Genomic DNA, 16,317 nt, shown 5'->3' on the forward strand with positions numbered 1-16,317 from the left:
TTCCCCTAATTTTTAATCTTTACATACTCCTGCTTTGGCTTCGGCCCCAGCCCAACTTCGTTCCTGCTGGTAGCTGCCACTGTATCTTCAGAGCTCACAAACTTGAAGCCACTCTTAGGGTAATGGTAAAAACCAGGATGTATTTTCCTCAGGCAATGATTAGCCTCCTAAACAAACTATTCCCTAGCATTTTACTTCAGGGAGGAAGGGAAGGAGGAAGTTACTCTTCCAAACAGGAAGTAAATTACAAGCATGATGTACTCTATGAAAGAGCAGTACCTTGCCTATTTCAAACAGCTTCTACCATTCATGAGTGTACTGATCTTTTCACCTATCTTGCCTGAGATTCAGGGAAGAAATTCATCTCCCTACAACCCTTTGCCACTTGGACCTGCCCAGTCTCTAATATTCATCCAGTCTGAGATTCCTCAAATCCATGTTCTCCTTCACTATGGGAAATACCACAGTTCTGACAAAAGGAATCTGGAGATATAGAGAAAGGGACTTTAAAGAGACTATAGGTGGAAATTTTAAGCCCTTTCAGACTACATTGTTTTATTAAAGTCTCTATATTTTATTGTATTTTGCTGATCGTCTGCTTTAAAATTTAATTTTGTTTTAAGTTCATATATTAATGTATTTAATACTATTCTGTTACACTGTATCAGTTTAATCTACTGTGTTTTAACTACTGATATATTCTGTTCCTTTTCCCCTATAACTATAATGAACAAATATTATTGAATAAGCCCATATAAAAACAGCTTTTTCTTCCATTTTGGCTTTATAAATTGTCACACATATGGTGGATGGACTCTGTCAACCTGGTTAACAACCTCTGGTAAATTTAATGAGCTAAATATCTCAAATTGATTTTAAGGGGTCTTTAGACATGATTAAAAAAATTTTTTTTTCAACAACTCTGATCATTTTGCCTGCCTCTGAGTTATTTGTAACAAGAGGTAAGTGTGAATTTTAAAACCATTTTAGTAGCTGAAGTGAAGTACAATTATAATCCCCACCTCCTGCATTTGTGAAAATGTGAATGGATGGGACATAACAGTCTCGTACCAAAGGAGCTGAGAAGTTGATCCCAGGGCATGGTACCCCTAGATGGCTCCCAAGAGGAAGCATCTCTCAATTGTAACTCTTCAGCTCACCTTCCACCAGAATGATCTAGATTCTTGGTGACATTTTTAGACCCAACATAAACAATACAAAGGTTTGATTTTGTCTAGACTCCTCTGCCACATTTTTGTAATAATGGCAGTAATAGATTTTTAAAAAAGTATTTCAGCCAAGGTTGAAAAATTGCTACACCTGAAAAAATTGTGACAAGTATCCATTATATAAAATATGATAGTGGGTTTATTTGCTACTGTCATTAAATGGGCTATTAAAACTTTGGGGATATTGAAACTTTTTGAATGTACATTACCTGTGGTATTACTGTTCTTTATAAAAAACTATTACTTTGTGAAAATCATTGGCTTATACTCAAGAGTGGATCACGGTCAGGTTTGAAGGAGGACATGAATCTCATTTTTGGGGCGAGAGACCTTTGTATTCTACCTTTTCTTAACTGACACAGTGTCAATGATTGTAAGCTATATATTTTTGATTTTTAAAACTTTTTATTGTTTTTGATTGCATGTGCAATATACTATTTCAATTTTATTTTTTCTCTCCTTTTTGTATTTGAAGCTCATGTCACCAGTATTGAGATTTTCTTTGATTTTTTGATTTTGCAATAATATAAGTTTAAAATACATTTGCCCTGATGTCAATACATACCCAAAAACCTTTAGACTATAAAAATGATGCTACTGATTGTTTAAAAATATTATGGGACACTTGACATATGTTAAGATGTAGGACACCTTGGATCCACGCTCTCTGTGAAATACTCACAGACAAGTACCAAAGTCTGGCTATCATGCTGGTTCCCCCAATACCTGAGAATGACAAAAAATCAGACCAGGGAATAACACTTCCCTATCACATTAAAATCTAGTCCTTTTTTCTCTCTTATAGTATGGCAACTTCTTATAGTCTTGGCTGCAAATGGGTAAGTGAAATATTACTGCATTTTGTCCTACAGACTTGTGGGACAGATATCACTTTAATTTGGCCCTGATTCAAGGACCTGTTATAGATTTATTTTCCTTTACTTAGAATTTTTACACATAAAACTTTAATAGTCTATATTTCATCCAGAAGTTGTCTTTTCTTTTATTTAGATTTTTTAAAAATATTTTTTATTTCCCTTGCCAATTGATTCATATACCTCATAACTCAGCCATGCATTCCTAAGTGATCCCTGTGTTTTTCAACACCTTCTTCAGGGGGAATGTGTAATTATTCTAAAATGCAATATTTAATTTTTTTTGAGAATAATTTTAGGATAAGAAACATGCTATCTCTCCAAATCCAGAAAGTGAACTGTTTGGAGAAGGCACCATGAAGATGCCTCCACAAACCACACACTGCACTAAGAAGATCCAGAGTGAACTTTGGGATGTGGTGATTTGAACTGTGTGGGGTTGAATGTATTTGTTTTGTAAGTATATTCTTATGCCAAAAGGAACTGTCTCCTAACTGGCTTTTGTCATTGTGCCTAGAAATCATTCCCTTTTATCCCCTAATTACTGTAATTTAAAAGTTGATTATGTTAAATGATCAAATTGGGGAGACTAGTCCCCCCAAATCGATCATCAGGGGAAAATGTATAATTGAAAATCTGTTACCCTAAAAAAGAACTACATTGCCTGGGAGACCACTGACTTCCTGTAATTTCATACTTCCTGTAGACAAGGGATAAATATTGAGTGGGTGGCCCTGCTCATTCTCTTGGGTGTACAGCAAGCATGGTGGTGAGTGGGGATTTTGAAATGGCTAATCAGCCACGGGCACGTGGTTTTTATTTTGTATCTTCTTTATTCCTTGATTTCTAATGATCATTTAATAACTAAAATATAACATTTTTATTATTTGGCATTAATTTTAACTTTTATAGAAGCGAGGCCTTCAGTAAATTTCATATACAAGTTCTATGGATTAGGAAGATGATTAAATTCATTAAGCACCTAGCATGTGCAATTCACTATGTAGGCACACAGGATGTAAAGAAAAAATGAAAAGTAATCCTTGGTCTAAAGATTTTACATTCAAGAATTTTTTGCTGGTGACTTATGCAAAATGTTTAGACACAATTCCATTATTATATAATTTGGATGTCCTATGAAACATTTTTATCATAGGTAAGATTTATTTATAAGGAAGTGCTAAGAGAAAAAAGTTACATGAAGATAAGCCTGGGAGAAAGACACAAAGACCTATTTCCCCACTGAAACCAAAGGAATAGAAGGAAGTCCACTTAACAACAGAAGAGAACAGGCCTTGGAAAAATGTCTAATTTAAACAAAGTTTCAGACTTACACCTAATTTATATAAATTTTTAGATGTTTACTTCAATTACTCACCCTTGATCATTTCGGATTGCTCCCATAACCCCAAGCACTAATGGCCATCCAGGCCCAAGACTGTCTCCCTGACTCTGCAGAATCTGTAATACACATTCCAACTGCTTGAGTCTTATATCAGGGTGGATAATACTGGATAACTCCTTCAAGGGGTTCAATAAAAGCAACTGTAACCTCTAAAAGGAAAAAAAAATTAGTAAAAGAAACTGAAGGGATATTTTTTTAAATGATGGAAAATAACATAGACAAACATGGTGAATGAATATTTAAAAAACAAACAACTCTACACATTTATATAAAGCAGAAAATTATATGAATAATAAAAGTAGATTCCCTTGATCCAAAATGTGAATAAGAGAGCTATCTACAACAGAGCTTACATAAAGGTGCTTTAAAAAGTATTTAAATGATATCTATTTTTTAAAAAACCTAAAAAACTATGTTTTAGGGACATTATTATGAACATTCATTTATATCTATAAATATCTATAAAAATTTATAATATTTATAAATATAAAAAGCCTAGGCTGATCTTGTTTTGACCCTTTTACTAGAAGATTAAAAAAAATGTTAATACTAATAAGTCATTTGTTACTTTTTTAAAAAGTATATAGTAAGATAGAAAAAAATGTTTATTTATGATTTTATGTTTACAAGACCATAGATTTTGATCTGTAAAGGATTTATGGAGGTCAACTGTACACTGATTTGAAGCCAGCACGACCTAGGTAACCATTTCCACCCCAGGAACAGGATGACTTATTGATAGATAAATAGACATACAGGTACATAGATAGAGATATATAAAATGGAATGAGGGGAAAGGGGGGAGAGTGGATAGCCTATTCTCAAAATTATTTCCCTTCTTATTTTTTGGGGAGGATGTGGTAAAATGACATTTACCACATTTAAAAAATATTTCATTATTACTGGAAAAAGGTGATCAAATTAGATATCAATAAACTACTGATATCTTTGATTACTTTCTTATCACTAAAATTCTTAGAGGAAAAAATCTACACATATATTTAAGTAATTTATGATGAAGTTATAAGAGGAAAACAAGCAGGCCTTTACAAATATTATTTTAGAGTAGATGATATCCACATCACCCCAAACCACATAAAGTATTCACTAAAAGAATTTGATATTTTGAATTTTACCCATTTTCTAAATTGGTAACATGGTTATATCTGGAACAATATCATCTTTTACTTCACATTTGAAATTACCTGATTTTGTGAAAGTGGAGGATCATGGTTAAATGTTAATCCTGCTTTAATAAGTGAAGTCAAGGCTTCTGCTCCCCATTCTCTCATTCGGGAGTTTGGATGCTGACAAACCTGAAGATACAATATATTAATAAAACTCAAACATTAATCTTCTAAATACTGATTAAAAATATATACAAAAACCAAAAGTTAATTTATGAAAAAATGTTTTTTATATCCTGGTGAGTCATTTTAAAAACTATATCCCATTGATTTTAAGTGAGACAGGAAAAGAAAATTAAGCATAAATTCTGACTACAATAAACTTATTAATAGTAAAGTTTTAAAAATGTATATACTTATATGTAAACTTACCTTCTGCACAAGAGGACAAAAGGAAGCAATAGAAAGACAGGAGGAAAAAAATGAAAATTAAGACAAAAGTTGCTGGAAAAAATATAGGATTTTATCAGAGAGAATTTAATATGGAATCAGATGATTAAGCTACAAAAAAAATCCATCCTACTTTCAAAACTTTCACAGTAGACTATCAGTAAATTCTGTTCCCAGTCACCCTTTTAATAGGTAGCTTCCTTTGAAAAATATACTTTAGAAACTGAGTAATAAGGATTTCTTGCAATAAAAGTAATTTTAAAAGAAAAACTGATTCCAATTACTAATTTAATTAATATTACTTAAAAGCAATTCATGTACAATGTGCTTGCTTTGAAAGCTATTGCAGAATTTTAGAGAGAACACTTTCAGTTAAGGGATAATTATAGATTATATACTTAAAGATCAAAGGACCCAGTTTCTTTTGAGAGATTCCCTCATTTTCTAGAGAAGAAAATTAAGGATGAGAGAACTTAAGGGACCTGTCCAGGATCACAGAGCTAGTAAGTGTCTCAGGCATAATTTGAACTCAGGTCTTCTGACTCCAGGTTCAACAATCTCTCAATTCACTGAACATGTATTTACCTTATTTGTAGCAACGAGTATCCAATGCAGGAAAAAAAATAACCAAATATTAACGTATTTTCAAGATGGCTATTCCTTCATACTATATTGTGACTGAGGGGGATGTACTTATTTACTGACAGAGGAAAACAGTTACTTAAAAATTCTTCATCAAAAACAAAGTAATAAATCTTTGGAAAAACAAGTTACCTCAAGAAGATGACCAGTTAAAGGTCTCCACAAAATTTCAATCCTGTGCATGTTAACAAGTCCTGTTTCTAGCAACTTGGCAACTGCAAAAAGAGATGGTTCCTAGGAAGAAAAAAATGAGTTACATTTTGACACTGTATAGAAAATCCTTAGCAATTACAATTGTTAACATCAAACTATAGTAGGTGAAAAAGATTGCCAAAGCTACTTAACAGAGCAAATGAATAAACCGTTATGAAGCACCTGTTATAAGCCAGGAAATGGCACAAGCTACAACCAAACCCCTGGGAATCTAGAGATGCCTTCTGGTATCTTCAAAATGAAAAGCCTACAAACCTCAAAGTAGGCTAAAAGGGTGGGGTGGGGGCAGGGAAAGTAGGGTGGCCAAGCAGCACCTTTCAACACTTGACAAAGAAGCACCCAAAAGAGAAGTCTCTTTTGGGGAAGAATATTTAGATTGGCTATTTCTCAAACCAGAAAGAAAGTACTACTATCATTGATCATGGCTACCAAATATGCTTTCTTCCTTTTTATTTCATAAAAAAAGGCCACAAAAAGTGATGGGGGCTGGGCTGGAGAGAAGAGGAGCAAGCAAGGAGATCACAGGGTAAAGCAGTGGACAATAAGCAGCAACCACACTGACAAGAACTAGAAACGAGATAACAATGGCTCCACAGGTCTTGGGAAGAGGCAAGGAGAGGCCATCTGGCCTCAGAGGTGCCGAAGGACAGCACCAGCGGCATGCAAGCCAGCAGAGCATCAGAGAGGTCATATCCAGTAATGTGACAAATGAGGCAACTGGAGCCCTCTGGAAAATGACTTGCCATTGATCTTGGGTCAGGATTTAACCCAACACTTGGAATCCAATGCAAGTAGCACAGGACAAACTAGCCCTAATGGGAAATGCCTGTCATCATATCCTAACATGACCTTCTTATCCCTTCTGGTGCCATATTTGTCTTACACCTACTTATGCTTATGCACGCCTTGGATTGAACCTTCTTCCCAGACCCTCCCAAGTCAACATCCCAGCTCCAGTTTCCTGTTAGTCCCTTCCCAATCTCAACCATCTGGGTAACTAGCTAATTTCTACTCTAGAATCCCCTTATTTCCCTTGATGCTTCTAGTAATCCCACTCCCTGTCACTTGGGTTCCTATTAATTAGAGATAGCAATGTGGTCCAGAGGACTGAGTGCTGGGCCTAAAGACAGGAGGATCTGAGTTCAAATAAGACCTAAGTCAGGCTTAGGGATCCTGGGGGAGTCATCTAACCTGTCTCCTTCAAAAAATGGAGATAATAATACCTACCTCACAGCCTTGTTGTAAGGATCAAATGAATAATATTTGCAAAGCACTTACACAGTGTCAGGCACATACCTGACATTAATTCTTGTTTCCTTCCCTCCTCAGTTCTCCTATTCATATGCTGCTAAATGGAACTAAAGGAAATTACACAACTGAGTCAACTAAGAATTTAGGTTATTTAATCTTGGGGGGCACTCAATACAATAAAGTGATTTCCTATCCCACTAGCTAGAGGCTAAAGCTTCCCATCTCATACTCTACTGAGAAAATATAAGAACTAGTTACTTTCCCAAAAACTTTCATAATTAGAAAATACTCATGATCCTACCAACCACACAATTATCACTATTATTCTTTACTTCTCCTCCCTTTTATAGTTAAACTTTCTTAAAAAGCTGTCTAGGGGGCAGCTGGGTAGCTCAGTGGATTGAGAACCAGGCCTAGAGACAGGAGGTCCTAGGATTTGAACCTGGCCTCAGCCTGGTTCCTAGTTGTGTGACTCTGGGCAAGTCACTTGACCCCCCATTGCCTAAGCCCTTACCACTCTTCTGCCTTGGAGCTAATACTCAGTATTGACTCCAAGACAGAAGGTAAGGGTTAAAAAAGAAAAAAAAAGCTGTTTACTTTCAGCTTCTAGTTTCCCCTCTCTCATTTCTTGACCCTTTGTAACTTGGTTCATGATCTCAACACTCAAATGAAATCGCTCCCTCTCAAGTTACCAGTGATCTGATGGCCTTTCCTCAGTCTTCATCCTTCTCAACCTCAAACTAAGCACCTTCCCTTTCTGCAAACCCTCCTCTATCTAGATGTCGAGACTGCTTTCTTCTTGGTCCTCCTCCTACCTGTATGACTATTATCTTTCCATCTCTTTGTTGTTTGCTCATCCATATTATGACCATTTATCAGGGTCTTCCCCTAAAACAGTGATGGTAAACTTTTTAGAGACTGAGTGCCCAGACTGCAACCCTTAAGCTGCATGTGAGCTCCCTGCCTTACCCCAGAAAGGAAAGGGAGGAAGCAATGCCATTGGGCTGCTGGTCAAAGGGGTGCATCACATGAGAAAAAGGTGTGCATGGAGAGGGGGAGGGGAGCAGTCCCTTCCAGCACTTGTGCCATAGGTTTGCCAACATGACCTTACGCTCTGTTCTGGTCTTCTATATTCTTTCACTCAGTAACTCAGCAGCTCCCAAAGGTTCAATATCATTTCTATGCAGATTAATTCCAAAACTAGTATAACCCTAGTCTCTCCTGAACTACAATCACACTTCTGCAACTGCCTACTAACTATTCAATTGGCTATCCTGAGGTTACTGCAAACTCAAATATGAGTAAAACACAATTCATTCTCTTTCCCTCAAACTACTTCTATGTCCCATCCTCGCACTTCCCTATTTCTCCCAACAGCATAGCTATCTTTCAAGTTATCCATCTTTCTAACATAGGCATTTGTCTTTGATTGCTAACTCTTGCCTCCCTTCAAATTACATATCTAAGTTATTATTTCTATCACTACATTTCTATCATTACAATTCTCACTCATCCCCCTTTCTCTCTACTCAAACCACTCATAACTACTCTAGCTCATAATGTCATCACCTCTGATCTCAACTACTGAAATAGTTCCTAAATGGTTCCTTGACTTTCTAATCCTTTCTACACATGGTTGCCAAAATGATTTTACTTATGCTCAGGACTAATCATGGCATACTCCTATAACTCTTTTTTCCACTATGATCAAATAAATATAAACCCTTTTATTTAGCTTTTAAAGCCCTTTACAATCTTGCTCCAACCTACTTTTCACCTTTTTTAAACATTACATTATACTCCTTCATGCACATCATAGTCCAATCAAAGTGGCCTTCTGGTCTCACCATCCTCACCAATATGCATCTCTCCATTGCTTTCACCCACTCCCATCTGCAGATGTTGAAGCCCCTTTCCTTTCACTTTTCATGGCCCAATTCAGGTGCTATCTCTTCCCTGAAGCCTTCCCTGATCTTTCACATTTCATGGCCCAATTCAGGTGCCATCTCTTCCTTGAAGCCTTCTGTAATCTTCCATCTAGGTCACATGTTGTCCCTGATGGTTTGCCTTCTTCCCTTCTCTCTCCACATTCTAGTGCCTAAATTAGCACTCAAATGGAAAAGAATGGTGGACTAGCATCATGGAAAGACTCAAATTAAAAGGTTGTACAGTAATTTCTCTCCTGATTCACTAAGGAGGGAAAACACCAAACTGAGTGCAGGCTTGTATAAACTCAGTCTATCTCCTGGACTTTTGTTTCGCACATCCCTGTCCCAATCTGGAGCTCAGGTGGTCTTTGTAGATCCTACTACATTTAAAAAAAATTATAAAGCTAGACAAATTTGAGCTATTTTATATTTGGATAAATTTAAATGTATGTATGTATAGGAGATTTCTTGGGGAGATCAACAACTTCCTATCCATAATTTAAAGCCCAATTTAACTACTACTTCCTCCCAGAAGGCTCCTTATCTCTTCGGTTAGTGCCTACCTCTTCCAGAACCCACTGAACAATTTTTGTATACCTTATAGACCACTGATAAAGGCATCATTGACATACACATAAGATAAAATACTCTATTTGAGTATTCTCACTGGCCTCAGGAGAAGTTGAAGAACCATTGAGCAGATTCCCCTAGGTATGCTGGTACATTCAGCTCATCCATGAGCTATGGACACCTAGAATTAGTGGATATTCTAATTATCTGCCACTGTATCATATCCCTCTACTCCACCATAAGTTCCATGAGGACAGGCTCTCTGTTTTGTAGTATTGTGTGTCAGCCAGGACACCTGGGTTTGGCGTCAGAAGACTTAACTGACATTCTGGCTGCTGTGTTTGTTAGCTTTCTGATTTCTCATTGTCATTTTGTCCTTCTTTGCCTCAATATCACTATCTGTAAAATGGGGATAATGACCCTGGCGGCACTGCCTACCTCACAGAGCCATTGTAAGAAGCAAATAAAATATAAAGCAAGTATTTTATAAACCATAAAGCTTATATGTAAATGTAAGCTATTATCTAAAGTTTGTATTACTCTGAAAACTTATTACATATAGTGTTCTTTATAATGGGAGGTGATGAATAAATGCTGGCTGAACTTAAAGGGAAAAAAAAAGCTGACACATCCTACACCTGCCTTGTCTGCCATTGTCCCTTGGCTTTTCTCCAAGCCTGGATTATATTCTTTCCCCAGCTTCTTAGAATTTCTGTTTTCCCATCAAAATTCTTCTTGAGCCCATAAAAAACAACAGAATAACTACAATAATATAAATGGAAAGAACAAGAAAAAAATGAAAGAAATGAAGATTGCAAAATTACAAACAACAAATATAGCCCCAAAGAAGAGATATATAAGAAGACAGTTCTTCCATTGCCCTCCTTTGCAGGGGTGGCAAGTCCACAGGTATTGAACATTGTGTATTTCCAGGGTCGTCCCCCCCCCATGTACTGATCAGTTTTGTTGATTTTTCTTTTTTTTTCCTTAAAAAAAAAAAAAGCTTTTGTTATATGGGATAGCTGGAGGAGGAGGTAGGCAATATAAAACCAAAAGTAATTAATGAAAATTATCTTGTTAAAAATTCTTCTCAAGCCACACCTTTTTTCCCCTTAAATCGTCTTGTCTTAGAATCAGTAACAAGTAGAGATTGCATGGCAGAATGAGGAGTCTAGGCAACTGGGGTTAAGTGATTTGTCCAAGGTTCCAGAGCTAAAAAGTGTCTATGGCCACATTTCAACCTCCCATCTCTAGGTCTGGTTCTCTATCCACTGAGCCACCTCACTGCCCTTCAAGCCACACCTTTTAAATAAAGCTTAAAGCTTTTCCCAATTCTCACTGATCCTACTGCTACTCACCTCCTACAAATAAATTTGCCTTGAGTTTATTTGATATATATATAGTATATATATGTTTGTTTACAAGCTAGTTCCCCAGTGTTAAAAGTGCTTTGATGGTAAGGTTTGTTTCATTCTCATGGCCACAACCGCACCTCCCATAATAACTGGCGTCCCAGGCCCCATGTGCCACAAAATTTGCACCTCAGCCTTTGGACTCCAAAGCCACATGAGGGTACACCGTAGATGAAACTGCACAAAGACAATAGTCATTCTCAATCACCGAGAGACTACTATACACACACACACACACACACACACACACACACACACACACACACACATGCTTATATACTTAGTCTAGCACTATTCCTGGTGGTGAGAAGATGCTTAACAAATAAATACTTGTTCATTGATCTCATTTGGGCTTTACAAGAATTCTGAGATCTAAGGAGCAGCTGAGTGGCTCAGTGGATTGAGAACCAGGCCTAGAGACAGAAGGTCTTAGGTTCAAATCTGGCCTCAGGCACTTCCTAGCTATGTTTTGTAACACAGCCTGGGCAAGTCACTTAACTAACCCCCATTGCCTAGCCCTTACCACTCTTCTGCCTTAGACCAATACACAGTAGTGATTCTAAGATGGAAGGTGAGGGTTTAAAAGAAAAATTCTGAGGTGTATACTGGATATTACTGTACACTTTATAGATGGGGAAGCTGACATCTGGAGATGAAGTAATTGCCAGTGATCTGAGAGTTATCTAGTGTCAAAAGTCAGAATCTGAACCTGAGTCTTTCTGACTCCAAGTCAAGGATACTGTTTTCCTATGATAAGGCTTCACTGATATGCATATATCATGCAGAGCAATTGACCAAAAGGCTAATTTTAATCTTGTCCCCTAAAACCTGGGTCATGAATTAATTCCATTGTCTTACAGAGCAATCTACATTTAAGACATAAAGGTAAAATATTATACCTTATTGTTTCCATAGGCCATATCCATTGCTTCTAAAGATAAGGAGCAAAGGGCATTTATTAAATGATGTAATGACACATCATCAAGATACCTAAAAAATAAAAAAAGTGCTAAGACATTGTGATCATAAACATAGTTGAAGTCAAAAGTTCTATAAAAAATTATCTCTTACTGTGAGCTTTCAAACAATCTTGAAAGAATATTGGAAATGACAGGTAAATCAGTCATAACTGCTGTAGTTAGAACCTAGGAGAAAGATAAAATTAAATGTGATACCAAAAAGTTCTGGTCAGTTATTAAATCAAGAATAATGATTCATGCTTACAGTACTGGGTCCTTCCACAGCTCTCCCAGGTTTTAAGGCACCCCCACTGCCAGGTTTCAGCCCCAGAATCCATACAAGATGCTGTAATGAGAGAGAAAAGGCCATTTCAAACTAATACAAACAAAAATAAATATTTTTAAAGGATACTGCTACACATAAAGTTTATCAGTGGCACCATTAATGACAGTAATAAATGTTTACTCCAAAGGCTAGTGATGATGCTGCCACTGCCTTCTTTAGAATGAGGCAATTACAAGTGACATTCTAGAAGGCCATACAGTACTTGCATCTTTCCTCTCATTCCCTCCTCTACTCTGGGTTCTCATTCACTTCATCCTTCTTAGTTCAGTTTCTTTCTTTTGCCCTATCGCCTTATTATCTATGCAAAAGGAAGAAAGTACAAGTGATATTGCCACAGAGATCCTGACTGGTTCTGAGGGAAGTCCTAATTGCTGCACATAAAAACCATCCTGTTAGGTCTGGGTTTAAATACCTACCTGCAGAGTCGCCAAAACAAGCTGCCACGATGTCCCAAGAACAGCTCCATGGCAGTGTGCCAAGTTAAGTAGAGTCCTCATACATTGGATATTTTTTGAAGTCAGCTAAATAGACATAAAAAAAGGTTAACTGCTATATATTTTAATTGGAGAAGATAAGTAACAGTATCCATATACAAAAAAACAATAAACAAGTAGATTGGAAGGCAATTTTAAATGTTAAACAGAATTATATTAAAAAGTTTTACAAAGAAGAAACTACACTCATGCAAGAAATTAGAATATATATATGAACTGCAAAGTTCAACATCTCCCTGTATAACTTACTTAGGAGAAAAAAGGTAAAATTTTAATACACGTCTGGAGAAAATTCAAAAGATTTCCTTGTTAATGTGCTAGCCAAGAATAAGTATGGGCATCACTTTTACCATTACTGTCCCCTGAGGCTGGACTGCTAGAGGCTGACCAACTGCTACAACTTGCTGATGAGATTCACTTGATGGGCTGATCATCTGAACATTTTGTCCCTGAATGGAATATGCTAGGGAACAAAAGAAAAATTTAATAATTAAAATATAGTGAATGTTTTATCTAAAATCTAAAAATCAGTTTTCAAAAATATCTAAGTAATTGTTGCACAAAACAGTAATTATATATCTAAATTTTGTGGAATAAGGAAACTGTACATTTTAAAGATTGTGTAAAAAAAGAGTAGTAAATCATGAAGAAGAAAAAAATTTCCCATACCACTAGTAGATATTTTCATGAAGAAAATGAAAGTTAAAGGATAAATTTTTCCAGTAATGGAGACCCAAGTTATTTAATACTTTTAGTCAGGAAACCATCACCCTGAAATAATATACTGTTAGAATCATACATGGATACATGCAAAATGAAAATACTTTTAGATATACCAGTTTTTTTCAAATTAATGTGATAATGAAATGTTATCACTGAATTAATTTCTAATACAAATAGATGAACAAAACAGAAATTAGATTTGAAGTCTTACATTTGCTAGAAAGTGTAGCTGCAGTTGTTGTGTTCAATACTGTAAGAGCATAATGTGGAGGCAAGGAGCCTTTGCAAATGGCAGTAATAAAAGCGTCTCTTGAAGTTACAAGGCCTAGTCTCCCACAGAGAGCAGCCATTGTCAGCTCAGCTTTTAAAATATTTTCAGTGGCAGCTTCATCTGTGCTAGAGAGAGAGAATAAGCTATTTAGGACTTCCTAACTAATTGGTAAAAAAGAGTAATATGTAGCCCCCCAAGATTCTGAGAAAATCTATACAAAGTATTGGCAAAATTCTAATAATTAGAAAAACAATCATTATTTGTACTCGTCAAATTGAACCTATTGTACTATACTGTATATCAAATTATTATAATTATATAATCATTATGGTATTCTACAAATATGAATAATAACATAAGCAATACAAACATAAACATAAAGTTAAAACTACTTAGGAATTAACAAAGATTATACTTAAAATATCAAATACTTTCCCAAAGAGTTAATTTTATAGCCTTTAAAAAATTAATTAATAAATAAAAGTTAAATTAGTGATATGTGTTTCATTAATCTTGCAATCCTATCAAAAGGTGAGTTCTGAGGTGGACATAGACCTTTTTTGTTATTAATATTTTGTTTTCTGTTCAGCTAGTTAAAAGCAAGGCATACAGGGGACAGCTGGGTGGCTCAGTGGACTGAGAGTCAAACCTAGAGCTGGGAGGTCCTGGGTTCAAATGTGGCCTCAGACACTTCCCAGCTGTGTGACCCTGGGCAAGTCACTTGACCCCCATTGCCTAGTCCTTACCACTCTTCTGCCTTGGAGCCAATACACAGTATTGTCTCCAATAGGGAAGGTAAGAGTTTAAAAAAAAAAAGCAAGGCATAGATTACTTTTCATCAAAGGCAATCACTCTTTTTCTTATCTCTCAAAACTACAAATGATAAAGCTAAGAATGACAAAGACTGAATACCTGGCATCCAGAAGGAGTGATAGCGCAGCAAGAAGACCACACCAGCAGGCATTCACCATTTCTTCCCACACAGCTCTGCTGACTTAAAGGAAAAAAGGGCTCAAAGTACTTACTAGATACTAACAATGTTCAATGTTTTATTAACAATTCAATTTTTAATAATGTCATCCTTTGCGAGTATGACTGCACCTTCTTTTTGGACCATCAGTTACAGTTAATTTCAGACTTAAGGCTAGGCTTCATTGCAGGAAGGATCTCCTCTGATGGCATGTAACACTTTCAGCAAAGGCTCACATTGCATACCTGTTTCCTTATCCATCTGATCAGACACTGACTGAAAATCTTGCTGTTCTGATGACAGTGCTGGTGAGGAAGCTGTTTCCGGGGTCGTCTGACTCTCGGTTTCTGCCTGTCCTAACTCTCCTTCAATCATAGCAGTAATGCCACGGACAAGGTCCAGCAAACAGTGGAATGCCACAGACATGGCATAGCCTTCAGGAATTGTTGGAGGTTCCACTTTATCTAGCATCTCAAGGCTGAAATTATCAAGAAATGACAGTATGAATAAAGAAACTTTACTGATGAAAGTAACAAAAAAAACCCTCAACAATTCTATGAATACTTTACGATGTTCAACATTATCTCCGTAATTCGGAAAGAGGGGTATTCAGGGAATTTGTAGATTACAGGATGGTAGTTTTAAAGCTAGAAGGAATCTTATAAGTCATCTCACTCAATATCTCTTATTTCAGAAATTAGAGCACTAAGGCCAAAGTTATTTGCCTGAAGATTAAAGAGCCAGGACCTGAAACCTGCACTAACAGACCTGGGACACTTCATACTACACTACAACTATCTATCTCTAAAAGGGAAATATAAACTAATGTTTCTTAATGATGAATTAAATTATATTTGTACAGTACAGGAATACTAAGGCTTAGCTTCTTATCTCCTCAGTAATCTGTCACACTCCCCTCAGCAGGAAAAAGCGAACATGCTAATTGTTGCATCTGTGTGTGATTTATAGAAAGTTCATAAAAAAATAACCTTCCAATATTTTCAAGTATGAAGAGTGTCTTATCAAAATTATAAAATGTTTTAGCAATGGCCTACATGCTTTAATCATGAAAATGCACAAATTGAAATTTTTCACACAAAATGAAAGGGCAACCAGGAGACAACTTTCCAGACCCTAGCTGCATCAAGGTGAATATAAACTCTGGTGGCTCCCTATTACCTGCAAAATTAAGTATAAAAGCCTCTATTTGGCACTTAAAATACTTCTCCATCTGGCCCCTTCTTATCTTTCCAACCTGGAAAGATGAGTAACTAGGTAGTACAAAGAAAAGAACATTGGGCCTGGAATTAAGAAGATCAGAGTTTAAGCCCAGCCTCAGGCACTAACTAGCTTGTGTAATCCTAGACAAGTCACTCTCTCTCTAACTCAGTTTCCACAACTGCAAAATGAGGATAATAATACCACCTACTTCACAGGTTGTTGGCCCTTCCT

The 16,317-nt window shown here is 36.3% G+C and overlaps 1 protein-coding gene across 2 annotated transcripts in view; it reads right to left on the reverse strand.

The window, feature by feature from the left end:
• The window catches only part of MON2 (MON2 homolog, regulator of endosome-to-Golgi trafficking), a 170,953-nt gene that overhangs the window by 88,781 nt on the left and 65,855 nt on the right, over window positions 1–16,317 (reverse strand). For both annotated transcript variants that reach the window (XM_001363454.5, XM_001363373.5), the window contains exons 12-22: window positions 15,111–15,343; window positions 14,808–14,889; window positions 13,836–14,020; window positions 13,252–13,364; window positions 12,824–12,928; window positions 12,327–12,407; window positions 12,174–12,247; window positions 12,002–12,092; window positions 5,861–5,962; window positions 4,715–4,825; window positions 3,483–3,658 (exon numbers count right to left, since the gene is read on the reverse strand). In XM_001363454.5, the coding sequence (XP_001363491.1) occupies window positions 3,483–3,658; window positions 4,715–4,825; window positions 5,861–5,962; window positions 12,002–12,092; window positions 12,174–12,247; window positions 12,327–12,407; window positions 12,824–12,928; window positions 13,252–13,364; window positions 13,836–14,020; window positions 14,808–14,889; window positions 15,111–15,343 (1,353 nt within the window). The remainder of the gene's footprint in view (window positions 1–3,482; window positions 3,659–4,714; window positions 4,826–5,860; window positions 5,963–12,001; window positions 12,093–12,173; window positions 12,248–12,326; window positions 12,408–12,823; window positions 12,929–13,251; window positions 13,365–13,835; window positions 14,021–14,807; window positions 14,890–15,110; window positions 15,344–16,317) is intronic.

The sequence above is a fragment of the Monodelphis domestica genome, chromosome 5, assembly GCF_027887165.1.
Source record: "Monodelphis domestica isolate mMonDom1 chromosome 5, mMonDom1.pri, whole genome shotgun sequence".
Classification (NCBI taxonomy): domain Eukaryota; kingdom Metazoa; phylum Chordata; class Mammalia; order Didelphimorphia; family Didelphidae; genus Monodelphis; species Monodelphis domestica.